At 39.6% G+C, this 18,998-nt stretch overlaps 1 protein-coding gene across 1 annotated transcript; it reads left to right on the forward strand.

Moving 5' to 3' along the window:
- Positions 1-9,913: 9,913 nt before the first annotated feature.
- IL20RA (interleukin 20 receptor subunit alpha) lies at positions 9,914-18,417 on the forward strand. The gene is made up of 6 exons (XM_057370925.1): positions 9,914-10,143; positions 11,898-12,076; positions 12,763-12,938; positions 13,557-13,701; positions 14,234-14,373; positions 16,888-18,417. Exons 1-6 carry the CDS (start codon positions 9,914-9,916, stop codon positions 17,791-17,793), a joined length of 1,776 nt encoding a protein of 591 aa, XP_057226908.1. The 3' UTR covers positions 17,794-18,417.
- The last annotated feature ends 581 nt before the right edge of the window (positions 18,418-18,998 follow it).

Below are 18,998 nucleotides of genomic sequence, written 5' to 3' on the forward strand. Positions count from 1 at the left end.
GAGCAAGGCATTGGAGGATTAGCAGGTTTTCTAAAAAAACTACTCTGCCTTTGCGCTTTTGTTCTCTGCTGCAAGTCTTGCCTCCAAAACTCAAAGCATAAGGACAGAGTCTGCTCCCATTTAACTCCGCAGCAAAACTTTCCGATCTTAYGAGAGCTGGAAGGTGGTGAGGAGAGTTCTTCATAACCTGAATGCCTTTGACTACCACTAAGTACTGTGTCCTAGTAAACTCTTTTGACAAACTACTTCAATATGCATCAGTGATTTTGAGTTGCTTTCAGAGGTACCAATGCCTTCTTCTTTTTAAGTAACTGACCACATGATTTTCATCTTATTTAAGTCCARTGGTTATCAGTGCATGTGTTGTGGAAAATCTGTACAACTGGCATTCAGTTACCCTMTTAAAAAACTTCAAAATGTGTTTACTACTGGTTTTGATTTCAAAGAAAGTTCAGCAAAATGCCAAGGGGGTTACGCTACTTTTGACTAACAGTTGTTCAAGGCAGAAGGGAATCTGCACATTCCTGAGGTTTTAGCTGGACATGATTTCAGGGTTTTGTTGGCAGCAATATCAGCACAGAATAGAGAGCTGTGCCTTTCACTGAAACCTTAGAGCTTACATTTTCACCTTTTTCAGCATGAGACATTGAATGTCAGTTTAATTCATCCCAGCAGTACTTTGCTAATAATGGAAGAAATTATGTGAAGTGCAGAACCGTCATAGCAGTGCTCRTGTGCTTTCTCTGAAATGAACTGATAGGTAGAGGAGTCCCTTTTGGGTACTCTGTTCCAACAGAAGAAACCAGGACCCAAGTGCAAAGCAGTTTAACACCAGGACTTTGCAGACTCAGATTCTTGTATCTTACAGGATCTGTGCTATGCCTGTCCCCTTATAATATCTTGTCAAGTTCTTTTCTGAACTCCTTAGCAGCAGTATTTAAATGCTGAATTGTAGCTTGACCTTTGCAAAACACCTTTTGTTTTCACTGTGATGTGTCTGTATTTGGCATCGTTTTATCCGTACTGGAGTACATCTACTACTCCAGCATTTTCTCCCTGTATTCTGTTTTCAGTCCCCGCTGTGTGTATACTATACCTAATAAACTATCTCAGCAAGGATAAAAATTTCACTTGTCACTGCAGTTGGGATTTTTATAAATTGGTGTTTCATTCAACCATTTAAAAATCTGTACTGTAGAACACATGAAAAAAAGCAGAAAATGCAAAATAAAATGGAATTTTTAAATTTTTTAATCAACGGGATCAAGAAATTTTCAAGCATTTTCATCTTTACCACATGGGAGAATTTAACAATTTTTGTGAGGWACTCATAAGGATGTGAAGAAACATGCTGAATTTTGGAAGTGGTAGAATATTAGCCTATTAACTTACCAAGCTCCATCTTAAATCTGCCTACTTGCTTTTTGGGGAGCTAACCACATTCTTCTGCAGTTAAAGAAGCCTAGAAATCTCTGGCCCATAGAGTCCAGTCTCTCTCCTGTAGATCCATACAGAAGAAAGAATGGATACAACAGTGTATCCGTATTCTGAGGAAAGGGAAATGAGCCTGAATGCTGTACTGCCAAACTAGAAGATTCTGATTTATTTAAAACRTATTTTAATACTTTCATTCAGGTAAGGCATGTGATTTTCAAGCAAATCTCTCATCATTTCTCTTACCATATTTTTGGAACACAGCCTTGGAACTGGATTTCTTCTGCATGAAGCTGTTCCTGAAGATGTGCTTCATCAGGATATCCAGTGCAAGTACAGCAGGTCCAATGTTAAAAAGCAAAACCCCAAAATGAGCATAAAGTAGACAAGATTTTCTCAATGTAAACATTTTAATCTACCAGACCTGCTCATASTGGGTTGCAGTCCACACTAGCATACATCCAGCCTTAGATCCCACTGGAGCTGGTATGTGGCTGTATCAATTACATTTCATATGATGCAGCCTTGAAGCTTCCCCTTTTTAGTATTTTTTAATAGCAGTGTAAGTTGCTTGTTCTGCATTGACACACCTGGTTTAATTTGCATCTTTCAGATTCAACTTGATCGTATTTTTACTAATAAATAGACCTACCATTTGAGAGGCATCTTCAGGCTTCCCTTTAAGCAAATTTTGATGTGTTTTCTTTCACATTTACTAGAACTGTGCTGGAATGTACAAAAGATTCATTTTGCTATTGTTCTGGGAAATACAGAATAAAAGGCTAGAGATAGGAAAAGCAGTGGGGAAAAAATTGTAAAATAAAATKATTTTTTGAACTCTCAGCTTGAAAATTTTGTGCATATAATATTTTGTACAACCTAGTATATGCCTACATCCTTTGCAGGATTGAAATGAATGTGTGCTRGTGATAATCTATGTRTTTACCAGACAGGGCATAAAACTTSAGTAGTAASAGYTGAAATACATGGGGGGTTGAGCTTGGTGTTTKTACACAATATTTCCTTGCTCTCTGCTATTGTGAAGGAAAGAAGAATAAATGTAACATAGAATATTTTCTTTTAATGGATATTGGCAGAMGGAGAACTGCAGTATATGAAGGAGGAGTGTCATGTTGGTGTAGTTGAAAGGCTCATCCTTACCTTCTCATCTCCAGCTTCCAATCTCATGCCWGGCTGTTCTAGACAAAACTGTGATCTATCCCCAGTAGTTGGCTTAGCTTATGATTCCTCAACTTGAGAAATTCTTATTGCCTGTTAATTAGGAATGGAAATGGTTAAAGGAAGCAGTTAATTCAATAGAGGAACTTCCAACACTGTTGGAATTTGTGTTTGAAGTCCAAAACTTAGAWGTGCACTGGAGTTCTCCATGCAAACACTCAGGTTTCCCAGTGTAGCTGATAACCATTCCTTTCTGTGGCTGTTGTTGTCTAGTGACCTTTACAGTCTTGAATCCAAGAGAAGCAAGTGGTTAGGATTAATCAGGTCATTTGTCTGTGTCTGCGGTTCCTGCTTATGTTTGGTTTTATAGTTTTGGCTTGTACAGATTGATTTCTTCTGATTGAGTTCTCCCCAAGAAGTGGTGGTGATTATCTGCAAGRGAGAGAAAAGCCACCCTTTGTGAGCCAAACAAAAGCTCCCACATTTTAAGAACCTTAACTTTGTAAGAGCCTCAATTTTGGAACTCAGGACCATCTCTAGATTAAAATTTTAAATTACATACAGCTCTTTTCTTTGTACTTGGTGTGCCAGTAACTTGGGGTGTTGTTTAGAGGTACCACATTTCTGTTCAGTCTCACAGCAATGCGGGGCTGCCCCAGGAGTTCTCTGCAARCACTTCCTTCCCAGAGGCATTGCCTGTGAGAGGTGAGGCATTACAAGCCTGCTGAGAGTGTTGGTCCTTCCTCTCAGATCTCGGGTGCATAAGGTGTCCAACTTCCATCTTCTTGGGACTGCCCTTCCCTCAGAAAGGAAGGGTAGTGCTCATCCCCCATCGACATTGCATTCAATCTGCTGTCCAAAGCAAGATGTGGATTCAGATTGTGGATTTTGCTAATTGAAATTGTTTTGACTCCCAAGAAAAGTAAAATCCCTTTTCAAGAAAAGAYTTCACTAGGTCACAGAGCAAGGAGCAACACCTATTAGGCAATAAATATTATGCTCTTATTTCTGTTTGGAATGTTGTTGCCTAATRGCTATTAGTCAGTGCTGAATGATGAAAGCCAAACCTAATTTTGGCTCAGTTTATATGTAAAATAATAGATATTTTATGCAAAGCTGGATTAAGAGAGCACCAAAATGTGGTGTGTGGGAATTTGGCTGATAACTGTCACAGAGCATCATTTTTGCAACACTTCAGACAGAAAGCTTAACTCTTGGATATCTTGAAAAACAAATGTAAGATGTCATGGTATTCTAATTAAGCTTACATTTTTCTTGGCTGTTCAATGTGATTGATCTAAGTAGTAATAAATTGGTAATGCTAAACATATTCTAGGGAGAAAAGAAAATCCTCAACATTAAATGCTGCACAATCAGGCAATTTTCAGTATTTCRTATAATTTCAAAACATCTGTTCTAAAAAACAGCAGTCATGTCATGGCATTGTGTCGCCACTGGGCTTTTAAAATTAATGTAGTTATTTTTGACAGAAAATGGTTTTGCATGCCAAAGTTAATAAAAGCTCTTTTCATTAAAAAAAAAAAACAAAACAAAAAACCAAACAACAACATAACAAAAAGAACCAAACTGGAGCGAACCAAATGATCAGGCAGAGAACACCCCTGTCAGATTACAATTCTGAAACCTTTGAAGGAGCTGTGACTTATTTTAGACCAGCAAAACTTGAATTTCACTCACATTGTTTGCTTGTTTCAGGCCAATATTTGTCACTCAGGATTAACAGAAAACACCTACAATAATTTTCGCCTATTGGAGTGCATCAAGAAAAGGTATTGGCAGCAGGGCATGGCAGAGGTAGAGGGAACTCTGCTCTTGTACTTGCAAACTTTCAACACAGTAGGAAGAAAATTCAGTTTATTTTATTTCATACAAGTTAGCCAAAAGGAATGGTGCCATGGTCCTTTCCAGCTGTCTCCTAGTAAGCCTTCAATGGACTAGGAAGACTTTCTCCTGCTTTCTGAACTGGGTATTTCTGGACTGAATATGAAATGTCCCTTTACCACTATTGTCTTTGGAGGTGTTTTTTGTAGGTTAGGACATGGTTTGGATAAATAACAGCATGGCTTCACATGGAGGAGGAAGGAGAGCCTGCCAGGGCAAGCCAGAGCTTCAGTCCCATTTCTGTATTTCCTGTTCTTCAGGCTCTATTTCCACTCACAGTCTTTCACAAAATAACCTCRTCAGGCTCAACTGTTTCCAATGGTAGCCTGCCCATTTCTTGGAAAACAAACCCCACGTGCCCCAGTCTCATCCTTCTCTCACCTTTCCCCACTCTTCCCTCAAGCTCTTCCATCTGCTCCACCCCCTGGTTTTCATGCAGTCTTATGTTTCCCTTTCTGTCCCTGTCCTTTTTTCCCCCTGTGCCCATTCTGAGCAGGCTGTGACTGGAGGGACGGGCTCCTCTCGTGGGAGAGCAGAGTGTGCTTTGTGGTTGTYTCTCGGCTGCTGTTATGACTTGAACAGGAAATCACCTCTGTGCTCCTCCCCACATTCCCACCAGTGCCACTCAACTCAGCGGGTTTCACCAGCCTGACTGCACACCCGGGACACCAGAGCTCCACCAGAGGAAAGGCAGCTGGGCTCTAGTGGCTCCTGTGCACCTCTCCTCCTCCTGCCTCTTTTTTCAGTCTGCTGAGTTCGAGTCAAAAGGAATCTGCACAAAAAAAAAAATTTCAGGACCACTTAATTCTTAAGGTGTATACTCATTTGTTTAAATTGTTGCTAAGATGGCAAGTAAATAATAAGTTTGCTGAAGTGTATTCCTGGCTTTGCTGGGTTTCCCTTCTTCTGTGTAATTTATGATCTCCAATTTTGGCTCAGGCCCGCTGTTCACCCCTTGGTGCACTCCCTCACATTCCTCATGGCCAGGGCCTACTTGCTGGAGATGTTCCAGGAAAGACAGCCCCAACCCTCTGCTTGTGAGAGACACTGAACACAATGCTAAATGAATATTTGCTCTGAGTATGACCATTCTTATTTTTATGTTACACTTAGACGTTTTTGAGGGACTATTTTTCACTGAAAACAACATAACAATCAAAACAGATGAGCTGGAAGAAGAAAGGAGGGGAAAAATACCTTGAAAAATGAAAAGCAACAGCATAGAAGGAGCAAACAACATTTCATAGGAGTATGGTGGAAGTCACCCAAAGTTGAACTGAAAGACTAAAGAAAGGGCAGTGCCTTAGRGCACTCATTGCCAGAAGCAATGTATCTGCGATTTCTCCTTAATTGGTCGATGTTTCACTGGTGTAGCTGCCAGTGGGAAAAGGTAAATCAGGGACTCAGCCTGCTTGAAAGGCTGTCCCTTCTCTGAGSTGTGTAAGTGGGGGTTCAGTCCGTGGCCTTGAAGTGGCAGCTGCAGTGTGTGCCTTCAGTGATGTCTGCTAATTCAGTACCCAGCASAAAGGTTTTGCTTCCATCAGAGGTGCTCCTAAGGGCCACTTCTGTAAAAAAGAAAATACAACGGCAGTTGAAGCCAAAGTCTCTGYCATTGTCAGAAAAGCAGTTCCTCTTTTGAGCTCTGAGATGACTGTAGGGGAGGAGTTCTTGGGTTTTACTGCTGTGGGTAGCAAGGGTATTGCACTACGGCTCATCTTTGTCTTAATGCTTTCCRCATCATTCACTGTCTTAAATGATAYCACAGTTGTCTAGAAGGTTCTGTGATCTTCGTTTTTTATTTGATTGTTTTATTTGATTGGATAATTTGGTGTTTGCACCTTTGTGCCATACCACATTAAAAACCAGCAGATGATCACTCAGCTTGAAAGGTCTACAGTAAACAACAGTGGTCACACGGGAGGCACTTGGATGCCAATAGGTCAGCTTTCAGTGGGTCCTCTGCCTTCTCCCAACCCAGAATTGTAGCCACTGCACAGAAAAAGTATCTCAGCTTTTCTGTAAGTATATATTTTTATRCTTTGCAGCTGCTGGGTTGCCCAASTCAAGTGCAAAGYTAACAAACCTGTTTAGAGCCAGAGGACATGGAGAGCTGCAGCTGTATTTGCTCTGCAGCGCTGACATTAAACACAGCTGTTCGTCACTGAGACAGGCAGGGGGACCTCCTAGCCAGAGAAACACAGATGCACTGACTGGATTATGGTTATAATTTTATGGTTATTACATGGTTGTAACATGGAAATTATGTGTGTTTATCCTGGTGCATGTATGTGTGTGTCCATGCATGTGTGTGGATAGAGATGGCTGTGACCAAAACTGAGCTTTGAACAGTACTGGCTYGAGCAAAGATGTGATTAAAACTGACCAGGTTTCTAAACCTGGCAGGTGATTTCATAAAGAGAAGATGAAGCACCTGCCAGGCAGACTTTTACTCATGTGAATAATCTCACTGACGTCAACGGGGATTTTCACTCACRTGCAAAGGTGTTCTCAGGCTAAGTCATGTTTGTTTTGGAGAGTCTCACTGTAGCTTATTCTGAGATCAGGACTTGGCTGTTCCTTGTGGTGGTGAAGTTTGCAAGCCTATTATTATTACTTTATTTCCAGTCCAGGTGTCACTCATGAAGATGTAAACAATAATATTAGTCAAGGTTTCATTTACAGCCTTTCCAAAGACAGTAATGAGGATTCTATTTTTTTCCATGCAATAAATAGTGTCATTCAGTGGGAAGTGAATGACAGCCATTGCCAGCAATCAGTGAGGCAGGCTAAACCTAGCAAAGCCACAWGTATGACTGATTTCTGCTCCTAGGCCACTACAAACTGAAAATACTCTATGTGACATCCGTGCCATTAATCCTGATAAATGGAAATAAAATCTGAATATAAATGGAGGTATTGTGTTTAAAGACAAGATACTGGAACAAGCAGCTGATGCACATACTGGAGTCTGTTCCTGGCTGATAACCATGGAAACTCAAGCTCCATGTATGATCTGTTTTCTAAGYGATGCCTCTTGATAGTATTGATCACCAAACATACATAAAGGAATTTATTCTTAACTCTTCCTGGAGACAGGGGAGTATGATATTTTTATCCTTGTTTTACCGGTGCAGATTTGAGGTATAACTAACTTGCATGATTTATTGTAAGGGCAGGAGCCTTTTAGTAAAGAGACAAAACCAGAAATAGAAACCAAATCTCTGCTTCTGCATCTCATGGAAAGTTAACGGTCTCGGTCCCTCTGCCTCCCAAATCTCACTGAGCTGGGGGTAGGTGGGAGCACACAGCGCTGCTGTAATGATTGAGATCTTGTGAAGATACCATCTGTGGCTTCTGCATACTGAGATTGGCTCCTCCTCTRCAGTCAGTGTTTCTGTTTTGAAACTTCATTTACCACGCAGAAACCACACTGTGAGGAGGGAAATTAAAATGAAAAAAAAAAAAATTTAAAATGTCAAAGAGGCAGTTGTGCACGTTAATCATTTAAAAATATTTTAATGTAACAGCCAAATTAAAACAGCCACTTTAAAATGTGCTTGAGGAATACAAATGTTTTTATATAAGGGTGGACAATTGWAGACAGGTACAGGCAAACAATTCTTCAGAAAATCAAACTGTTTTGTCATCTCTSCTGGGCAGCTTCATCTTTACATTTGGATTCACTTAAAGCTGTTGCAGAGGATATTTATTTTGGGGGAATGAAAACATTTGATTTTCTAGATTCTGTATTTCCCATTTGGAAGCAACTGTTAGAATAAGACAAATTCCTGGAGAGTCCCTTCTGCTGCTTTTACATCCCCTGGCATCCTGGAACTTCTTTTATGTTGTCACAACCAAGTCTGTAGCTTGAGCTCTTACAAGCTGACTGTCATGGGACATTTCTGTGTCCAAGTGTCAAGGAAATGGGACTTTCTGCATCTTGTAAATAGATAAGCTTGYCCCAAGGGCTGTACCTGACAAAACTTGGTCTCTGACTAGAAAATGCAAGCCAGTGAACACTTAAGTGCTAGAGATAAAAGAGAGCAACATTAGAAATACCTTCCATAAACAGTGTTRTGATCTCAAGATACAGATGCAGGCACACACCAATGTTTGTTTTGAGCATTAATGTACAGCTAGAGGCTTCAAAAACCCAGAGTTTGCACTGAAACAGTTTAAATTAATAGGTCTCTACAGAATTGAAAGGAGATTCTTTTAGTAAAGGTACTGAAGAGAAAAAAGCTTTTACTGTTTGGCTGAAAGACAGATAGAAGTCTGCACATTAATCAGGAAAATGGTGTAAAAGCAGCTATATATTACATAAATAAGAGGATGAATGCTATTACTCTARTAATAGTGACATATACTACAAAAAAACCCCTAAGGTTTGCTTATGGAGGTAAAAGCTCAAGGGCTGTTCATTCCAAGGGGTTCCCACTGTTTGTGTTCATATATATTTTATTTCCCGCTTTCTTTGCCTCATTTTCTTATCTCAAGAACTAAAATTGCATTCCTGGAGGAGGAAATTAAAGGGTTTTGAAAAGCCCTGACAAAACACGGTCACTTTTTCTCTTCCCCATTATGCTCTTGTGGCTTTTGCACTGGGAAGCTCCTTCCCAGCAGTGGCAGCTTCAGGGCTGGCCTTGGGGCTGTTCCCCCAGGCACATGGCTGGGGTAGCTGAGGCTTGAGTCATAACTTTGAGCCTGGGATTCCTCCCCTGGGCCCACAGGCTTCATTTTGCAAGCAATTTAGCAATGGGAGCACCCTCATGACATTGGTTAGATTACCAGTGTGGATTAGAAAGATGTGAAATTGTGTTAGGATACCCAGATTTGCTTGTTTATTAATTTCAAAAGCTGGTGCAATTAACAGCAATTTAGATATGTGACCTAAAGTAGATGTTTGCTTTTGACTTTCCTGGCAAATCAGCAGAGATGATCCAATGATACTGGGGCTATTGTGATCATCCAGTCTAATTCTCCAGAGTAAAGTCATACTTTGGTTTGTAAAGCTGTGTTTGCAGTAGACTCTGTGTRTCTTTTTTAAAATGCCTGGTTTGTCTTTTAAAAATCCGCTCAGCCACAAGAAGATTCTCATGAAGTACTAAGGAGATTTTTTATAATTTTCAGTGTTGAATTTTTCTGCTATTCAAATACAGATGCAGTTTTAAAAATGTGTCTCTTCCAAGCCAAGCATTTCYAGCTTTAGCTTCCAATTCCTGAATGTTTACATGCCAGTGCCTGTCATAAATGGCAAAGCCATTTTTGCTAGAGAAAAAGCACACTTATAAAGATGGAATTTGAGGCTGCACTAGGTAGGTGGGGACACTTGTAAAAAAAAAATGTATTTTCTGTAGCCAACCACATTACACTTTGAATGCTAAAAAAGGTAGAATTTATGGCCTTTTTAAAAACAACTCTCTCTTTTGGCTACTTTGGAAGCATATGTACTTGCAGATTCTTAGTGCGTGTTGTTCCTTTCTTATTTTCTTTCTCAGGAGAGTTGTATTGYTCTTTGCCCAACCCTAGGAATGTCCGTTTTGAATCTATAAACATGAAGAATGTCCTTCACTGGTCATCACCAGAGGGCACAGGCAATGGAGTACTCTACAGGGTGAAATATTCAGTGTAAGTTGRYTTGTTTATTTTATTTTCCACTGMCTTTTATTMTTTTATTTTAGTATTTTAAATAATAATYCYCCCCCCCAATTTCMTGCAAKGTTATTGCTGATRTAAAGTAAWGAAAKGACTAAAGTGYGAGMTAGACTTAATTTGTRTGGYTTTTAACTTCTACTTCTGGCACTGTTCACTTCAAGTTTAAAAATGTCTAAGGAGATGTACTTCCTACAAAAGGGAAGGAAGCAACATTCTAGTATTATGGAAGCTTTCAGACTCATTCCTCCTAAAATGAAACAGAGGAATGAAGGATATGCTGTGATATCTCTCCACATGAGTACTCTTTACACATTTAAATAGATATGGAGATGTAGTATTTAATGCAGTATTAATAACACCCAGGGTGTCATTGGTCTTTCCTGAGAGACCCAATTCCTCAGATTTCTTCTGATTGAGCAAGCCTCTCTAGGAGAAAATCCACTGATGTTAYCAAGCATTGTGCAAAACCAAGTAATGTGGTTGGAATAAGGCCCTTTCATTGCCAGGGTCTGCACCTTAGTAGGATATCAAGGAATCTGCCTGAGAACCAGACTCCATCTCCTTTATTCCTACTGTGAGAGCTCTGTGTCCTTCTGAAGGGCAGTGATAGAAGTTTGGCTTCTAAACAGATGTAGCATCATTGTCACAGATTATATTATGCTCCCAATCCTTAATATTTACAGTTCCTTCAATCTAGGAACATTTCCAGAACATGCAATGAATGTAGACTTCTGGAAGTTTCCTGTAACTTGAGAGTGTTCAGCAGTTACAGAGTGAATGATAATTGTTGTCATGGTTTAGGAATGGTGTTCCCAATTTAGGAGTTCTGCTAAAAAAACCATGGTGCCACTCTGTTCCATTGCACCTCCAGCTGGAAGCACAAAAGGCAAAGATCACAGATGGGAGATAAGAACGGTTTGCTGGAAAGAGCAATGAGATAAGAAAATGAGCAGTGACAGCAGCAATATTAATGATAAAAATGTACAAAAGAGGGAGTGCAGAGCTYGTTTCAAGCATAGCCATGCCATGCAAAATGCTCTCTCTGTTGGGACCAGCGTTACTGCACTGCTCTGTTCGCCATGCTTACTCCATTGGAAAGGAACACCTTTGTCTTGGAATGGAGAGAAAGTCCCTTCCCTCTGCCCCTGGTCAGTGCCAAGGCATTGTTCATAGCAGATACATGGCCTTTTTCAACTAAAAGGGTTTTGAAGTTCATTGTGTCCCAGCTGAGTCTTYTAAACTAGAAAAGGAGGCAACAGGCAGGAATGAGAAGTCTCCTATCATTCATCTTGGAGACCCTGAGTGTCTTCTGGTCCATACTTGAGGATGAGTCACTGACCATTCTGACAGAACTCTTTCTGTCCATATAAGTASCTCTCCTGTCTCTGTTATTGTGTGTCTAGAGTTTAAAGCTGTGGAGTCTGAGGTTGAGAGATCTCTGTTCTGCACAAGCAAAGCTTGACTTGGATTGGTATCACTAACACTGCAGTTAGTTCCATCTGGCTYCTTCTGGATAGGGCCTACTCTGATYTATTTTTCATTRATAACTTGYGGAAGTCTTGTGCTTCATCTCAGCTGAGGCTGGGATTCTTTGAAATTTCACATTTCTGCTAAACACACAAACTGCTTTATCAGCCGTAATACAGCAGACGAAATGATGTTATCAGGTGACTAATATAATGGAAATAGCTTTTGTACAACTCCTTTCTCTTTCTTTTGCAATATAGATATGGTGTTGGCAAATGGATTAGAAAGCCAGAATGCAGGAATATAAACAGAACRTGGTGTGACCTCTCCAGTGAGACCTCTGACTACGAAGAACAATACTATGCAAGCGTTAAAGCCTTCCTAAATGGGATGTGCTCTGAMTGGGTGGAGACCACACGGTTCAACCCTCTTACAGACAGTAAGGAAAGCTAAGCACACAGCCAGATGTTCAATGGCCATGTTTAATAATCTGTGCTCAGACTGCATGTGCCTTCATTGTGGATTATATTGTCATTTTAACATGAAGTTACTTTTTTTTCAGTTGTTTCACATTTATGCTTTTGACAGAAGTAATTGAAATAATTCAGTTAGAATTTGGATACATATATATATATATATATATATACACACACATATAATATAGTCTGGTATATACTGAATACTTTATAATGCTATGGTAAAGCCTTACTCAAGGGAAATAAAAGCCGTGGCGCATTCACAGTGTAAATAACTCTGATTTTGAAAAGGCTTTGTTAAACCAATCAGTAAGTGTACTCTGGAGCCCAATATTTCTTATCTGTGCTAGATAATCTAAGAACATACTGCTAACTCAGCCTATTTTAAGTAAATTGAATTTCAAGGCTGTTTATGCTGTGAAGTCCCAGGAATTCCTTGGCAAAATTCCAAGTCAGGGTTCACTTTCTCGCTGTAAAGAACCTCTTAGTTATCTGATCAAATAATTTTCTACCAATATAAATAAATTGTTCTAAGTTCTGCTTAGACTTAAACATTGCAAAAATGTAATATGATCGATTTTATGAAACTGGTCAAATAAGTTTACCTCTGCTGAATTTGACTGCTTTTTCTATGTGTTCATTTTTCCAGCTAAAATTGATCCACCCATGGTAAGTGTATCTTCTACTGACAGATCTATTTCAATTATTCTGGCTGTTCCTGAGAAGTGGAAGAGAAGTCCTGAGGARGAATCCATATCTCTGCTTCAAGTGTATCCTGGCTTACAGTACAATGTGTCTGTCCTCAACAAAAAAACAAAGAAGAGGGTAAGCTTTGACAAGGCTGTAGAACTGTTCCTCCTATTAAATCTGTGCTCTGTGTTTCTTGRAGTGCCAAGATTAGCAAAAGTGTAGTAGACAAAAGTGGTTTGGTGTTTAGATTGGTTGTGTTTGTTTGGRGTTTTCTGTTTGGTTTGTTGTTTGGTTTTTTTTTTTCATGACAGTGCAGGAAATAGAGCAATTGCTTTGCTTTGGACTCCAAGGTCTGCATAAATCCTGTTAACCCTAAGGCTTCTATCTTTTCCAGAACATCCCAGTTTGAAATATTTTGTGGAACCATACCATTGGCTTGTGCAAGGGTTGGAATGGTGCTTTAGCTCTGTTGCAGCATCAGAACAAGAACGTGGGCCAGTAGTAGCCAATGGTCCTGCTTCATATGAAGTGTGAAATTGTTCAGTAATGGTACAAGAATATTTAATTGGAAGAAAAAATAACCAGAGAGGATGTGATTTAATAAGTAACTTGAATGCTGATTGCATTTGGGAAGAAAGGATGCAGCTGGCAGCTCTTAGAGCATCATTAATCTTTCTAGAAAATGTGTATGCTTGTGACCTTTCTGTAGCTGAGGAGTTAAAGGCGGGGAAAATATTTTTTGATGTCTTCCAGTGGTTCTTCTCCATCAGCAACAACACCTTGGTTGTGCCCTGGTTAGAACCTGGAACAGCTTATTGTGTCAGTGCACAGATACATGTCACCACACCGCTTTTGGACAGTGGCTTTTCCAAAGAACATTGCATTGCTACATTAAAAGGTATGTACAAGGTGGAAAATTTAAAAAAAAAGAAGATGTGAGTTAGAAAAAAATAACGGTGATTGATGGATTATGTATCCATTTTGAGAGAGATTAGTGTGGTTGCTCCCTTCTCCCTGCACTGGTACCAATGATATAGCTTTGCCTCTAATAAAGCATAGCTGAGACTGATTGGAAGCTACATCAGTACCTCTGAAGGAAAGTATYTGCATTCTTTGAGTTTAGTGCATGGAGAATTTTTTTTTCCTTGAATTCAAGGTTTGGGAGTGGCAGAGCTGGGTCAGTCTGAAGTTAGAAACAGGAGAACCTAAGTGAGGGGGAGGTTTACTTCTTTTTAGAATTTAGTTTACAATTTAGACAATAATAAAAATTGTCCTGTAGCTCTAATGTATTTTTTTAATTTCTGTAAATTTCTAGTTTATCTAAAACATTTACATTACATATCCAAAAAGCAGTGTAGTGAATGTACGCATTACTGTCTACATACATTAAAAAGTAGCTTGTTACCATGAGAACTTTGTTTTCTTAACAGATAAAAGAGAAGATGAGACTATAACAATCACATTTGGATAYGTTATGCCTACCATGCTGGCTCTCCTTTTTATTTCAGTGACATGCTATTGTGTGCATAAATATATTCACGTCCACAAACAAAAACATCCAACAAACCTGGTACGTTTCTTCTGTTGCAGGGGGTCACTGCCAGCCTTGGCACTCACAGTAGAGCTGTGTGTTTTCCAGGGTTCCAAGCAGGCTTGGAGGAAACCATGGCTAGCTCCAAATAATATCTCTAGTTGCCACTCAGATTAAGAGAAGAAAACCACACTGARAGTTACTAAATGCAAGAAAAACAGAGTAATAACTCAAGTTTGCAACTGCATCTGAAAAGATGACCAGATCCGAAAAGATGAGCAGAGCTAAGAAGGATCAGGATGGAGCTATTGGTTTGGGAAGAGTCATTGCCTTAAGCAAGGTCTGAGGTGCACTAGGCAAGGTCTGTCAGGATGTCAGATCTCCATAAATTTATCTAAGATGRAGCACTATGTGAAGTCAGTTGAACAGATGTTACTAATTTGTTGAATTCAGAAACGCGAAGAATTAAGCAGTGCAGAAACACCATGATGTTTTCTTGGTTACTGGGTATTACCATATTTTTACACTTAATTGTGATTGTGAAGGTTTTAACACATATGCATCATACAGATAATTTAACTTGGATTTCAAGGATGCTTTCAAATACTGTACCATTTCCTAACACCCAAAAATGTCTAGTCAAACACATTCTGTTAGACAGCCCAAATACACTTTCTGCAAAAATATGTTCTCAGACTTCTTAGTGCTGCCAAGTTTGTCAATTTTTAGGAAAAGCACTTAAAGTCTATGAAGTGTTACTGGCTTTCAGCTCATGAGCTCTGCAGAACTTTCTCACARGTACCTTTAAACAAGTTGCTCAACCATAAACAWACAATTACATAATGAATGAAGACYTGAATGTTAATCCAGTCTGCGTGACACTGTGGGATGGGAGATGCAAGGCTGTTGGTTTCAACATGCTCATCTTGATGAAGAAGATCAGAGCAGGGCAGAGGTGACAGGAGGAATCTTTCCAGAGGGACTGTGGGTTCAGAAAGGCTCAGGAGTGGAGCAGCTGCTGCTGCTGCTGCTGCTGCAGTGTGTTCAGATGTGCACGGAAACACCTCCTGAACTGATGAGGCGCTGGTTTTATCACAGAACTGTGGAATCACAGAGTAGTTTGGTCTGATAGGGACTTCAAAGGTATCTAGTTCAACCATTCTGACATGGGCAAGGACATCTGTCACTAGATTGGATTGCTTAAACCTGTATCCAACCTGATCTTGAACACTTGCAATTGTGGGGCATCCACAACTTTTGGGAAACCTATTCATACTCACAGTAAAGAATTTTTTCTTATATCCAGTCTAAATGAAGCCTCTTTCAGTTTAAAAATATTGTCCCTTCTCATTACAGGCCCTGGTAAAACGTCTGTTTCTGTCTCATTCTTTATGCTTCATCCCTGGGATGCAGGGCACGGTGTGGGGAGATGGCTTGGTCTCTTGGAGAGCTGGCAGGACAGAACTCTTTAGGGTCCAAGAGCATGATGGGCTACCTAGTGAAAAATTCCACTCAGCAGCAGACTGAACTCTTAACTTCAGGAGTTTTTTCTCAAATAAAGATGAAATTTGAACGTTGATTTTTTTTTTAAATGTTCATTGCACTTTTTTATGACCATCTTGGAGCTTCGATTTTRTTTCTCCACCTTTGGATTCAGTCAATGTTAGGGTAACAAGTTAATATAGACCTGGTATTTTAATGATGTTCTCTGCCTTTCCCAAGCTACAAACTACTGCATGTGTGCACCCTGTGTGGCTGGGGGAGCATGGAATAAACCATTTGTTTTTGTCCAGCACTTCTGACCTGTGGGACCTTTCAGTCTAGCTGGTACATGGATTAGTGGTCTTACTCTTGTATTCAAGCTTGAAAGCACTGAAATGCAGCTTCTGGTTGTTTTTCCTATTCACTCCACCATTGACCACACAGTGTTCATTCCTTCCAGAAATATTACTCATTTCAGAAAGATCTCTATCATTTAATTTAATGATTTCACACAGTGTCACAAAGCAGCCTGTGGCAGACTGCGCAGCGCAGGCTGCGTACACTGCACTTCTACCTGATGTGAGGCTTCTCTGAAAGGAAACCTGGTGTTATTTTATTCTAAGTTATACCTTAACATGCTACCTGACACTGCTTGTGGGAGCTGGTTGTGATGGCATTTTCTCTTCACTGGTTAGAAGGAGTGGAATAGATTCAGTAATCTTTGTTCCAAGAACAAGACTGGTGTTTTGTCCAAAGTCACATTGATTTATGCTGGTGGAAACAAAACCCATATTTGACAGAAATCTTCTAACCATTATTTTGACATGGGGAAGGTGAGGAAAGGGATATTAGAACTGGTCATAATATAGTTGTGCTTTGGATAGAGTTAAAAAAGGAAACATATTGACACTCCTGAATGTTTCTATGATGAACTTTCTTCTTCCCTAAATTGAAATAACCTCCTAATAAAGTCTAACCTAACCTTATATATTCAAAATACATGATGGTATAAGAAGCAGCAAGATTTTTTATTTTTMTTTTGCTTCACTCAAAATGTTYCTCACTTTCCAGGTATGGCAGTACACTGACAAATGCAAGGAACGGGTTTTTGTACCAAGTGAGAAAATAGTGCTCAACCTTATCACTTTTAATGGGGATGATTATAAGGAATCCCATCAACTGTCAGAAAGGAGAAGTCCCCATTACTGCACTGTTTACAGCGACACTGAAGAGAAGGATTTGCCTTCTAAACAACTGCTGAAAGCAAAATATTTGCTTGAAATTTCACATGAAGAGACTTCACACAAAGAAGATACTTCAGTGGAAGGGGACCAAACTGGAAACTGGACATCTTGTGGCCATTGTGGAACACAGACGAGTTTGAGGGATAAAAATGCAGGGGTTGTAGAGTATGAACATGATGTAAGGACTGAAGAATTCAGTGCTGGTCAGAAACCAGAAGAGAAGTTTTCTGCYCCCAGGGTGCTACAGGGTAAGTCACAGATTGCTTTGGGGGATGTGGTTGATACGGAAACACGACAGCCATATTCCCCCCAACTCGAAATAAGGGTAGCAGGCGAACAGAAAACAGATGAACTTAATTTGAAGGTGGCTGACACAGCAGATGAACTGCCAGGTGAGACCCATATCAGCTTCATGGACCTGGATACTGAAAAATCTGGGCAGACATCCTATCATCAGCTGGAAAAAATCACACGGGGCCTCACAGAGAAAGAAGGTGAGCAGACCATATTAGTTGATTGGGATCCTCACAGTGGAAGACTGTATATTCCTACTTTGTCCAGTGTTGAAAATGAGGTGTGCGAAGGAGTGTTCAAGTGTGATGATCCTGAGAAAGAAGGAAGTTTGCTCAGACTGTATGAGAGAGAGGTATCTGAGAAATCATCTGAGGACCAAGAAATGTATCTCCTGCAGTTCAAGGAGCAATGGGGACTTCATATAGAAATGGAAGACTGAAAAGTCATTTTCTAAAATATTCAAAACTGCAAAATCTTGTTTATTTTGCTGAAGAGAGTGATGGACTCAGAAACAGATGTTATAATGTACTAAAGTTTTTGGAACTATCACAGTTGAACAATTTATTCATTATATGTTATTTATAACAGTTTCCAGATGTGATATAAATTATTTTGACTTGCATCATAAACCTCTTTTGTAAAATAAGATGGTTGTGAGGTTATATTCTTTTTTAAAAAAATAAAATAATAAAAGAAATAATATTTAAAAATAAATATTTTTACAGAAGATGCTTCCTCCTTGCAATTCCTGCAAAAACAAATCACCAGCAGTTATTTTTAGGGGAAAAAACCAACAAAACAAAAAAAAAAAAGGGAAAAGCTGTAGGACCAAGGGGGTTAGTGAAATGCTTGTAGTCTTACTGGCTGGACCATGTCTTGCCCAGCCTTTGGCACGGGCAGTAGAGCATCTGTGTGACTCGTGCTCTGAAAGTGTCTGTTCCTCTCTGCTGGCTTTGATTGCAGTGTGGCAGGACCATCTCAGAGGTCTTGCAAGAATCTCTCCATGTTGTACTTTAATCACAAGTGCTGTTAACTAGGAAGGTGAAGTCTTTTCAAGAACAAGGGGAAATAAATGCTATACAACCTAATTATTACTGAAAAGTAAAAAAAAAACCCAAACCAACTAAAAAGTCAAATCAAAACAGGCTAAGATGCAGTGAAAGATTAAACCACAGAAGAACTTAATGAGATGAGATTCTGTAGATAAGTTACCAAGTATTGGCCAGACACACCATTGCTGCAGACACATCCCACCTGCAGTRGCACACCAAGGAAGTGTCCCTGCAGGCTCGCTTTTATTGCCTGATGTCCTGACCAGCACTTGTGGTGCAATTTCACTTTTTATTCGTATCATGTGCTACTTATTTAGGATAGCAAAATTACAGAAAATTCTAGAAATTACAGTGGCAGATGTTTTCAAAGCATACCACTTTTTCACTTACTAAATCTGATTTTTCCTTCCAGTACACCAAAAAGTTCACAGTAATGATAAAAGCTGTTACCCTGGTTTTGAAGAGGATAAACAACAACAAAAAAAAACGAGGGAAAAAACCCCAAACTGTACTGTTTTTAAAATTTGTACCTTGCAAACTAGTACATGGTTAGGTGTTTTTTTTAAAGACCTTTACCTAAATCTTTTCTCTC

This window comes from Malurus melanocephalus, unplaced genomic scaffold (genome assembly GCF_030028575.1).
Source record: "Malurus melanocephalus ecotype Western Australia unplaced genomic scaffold, MMel_1.1 scaffold_136, whole genome shotgun sequence".
Lineage (NCBI taxonomy): Eukaryota > Metazoa > Chordata > Aves > Passeriformes > Maluridae > Malurus > Malurus melanocephalus.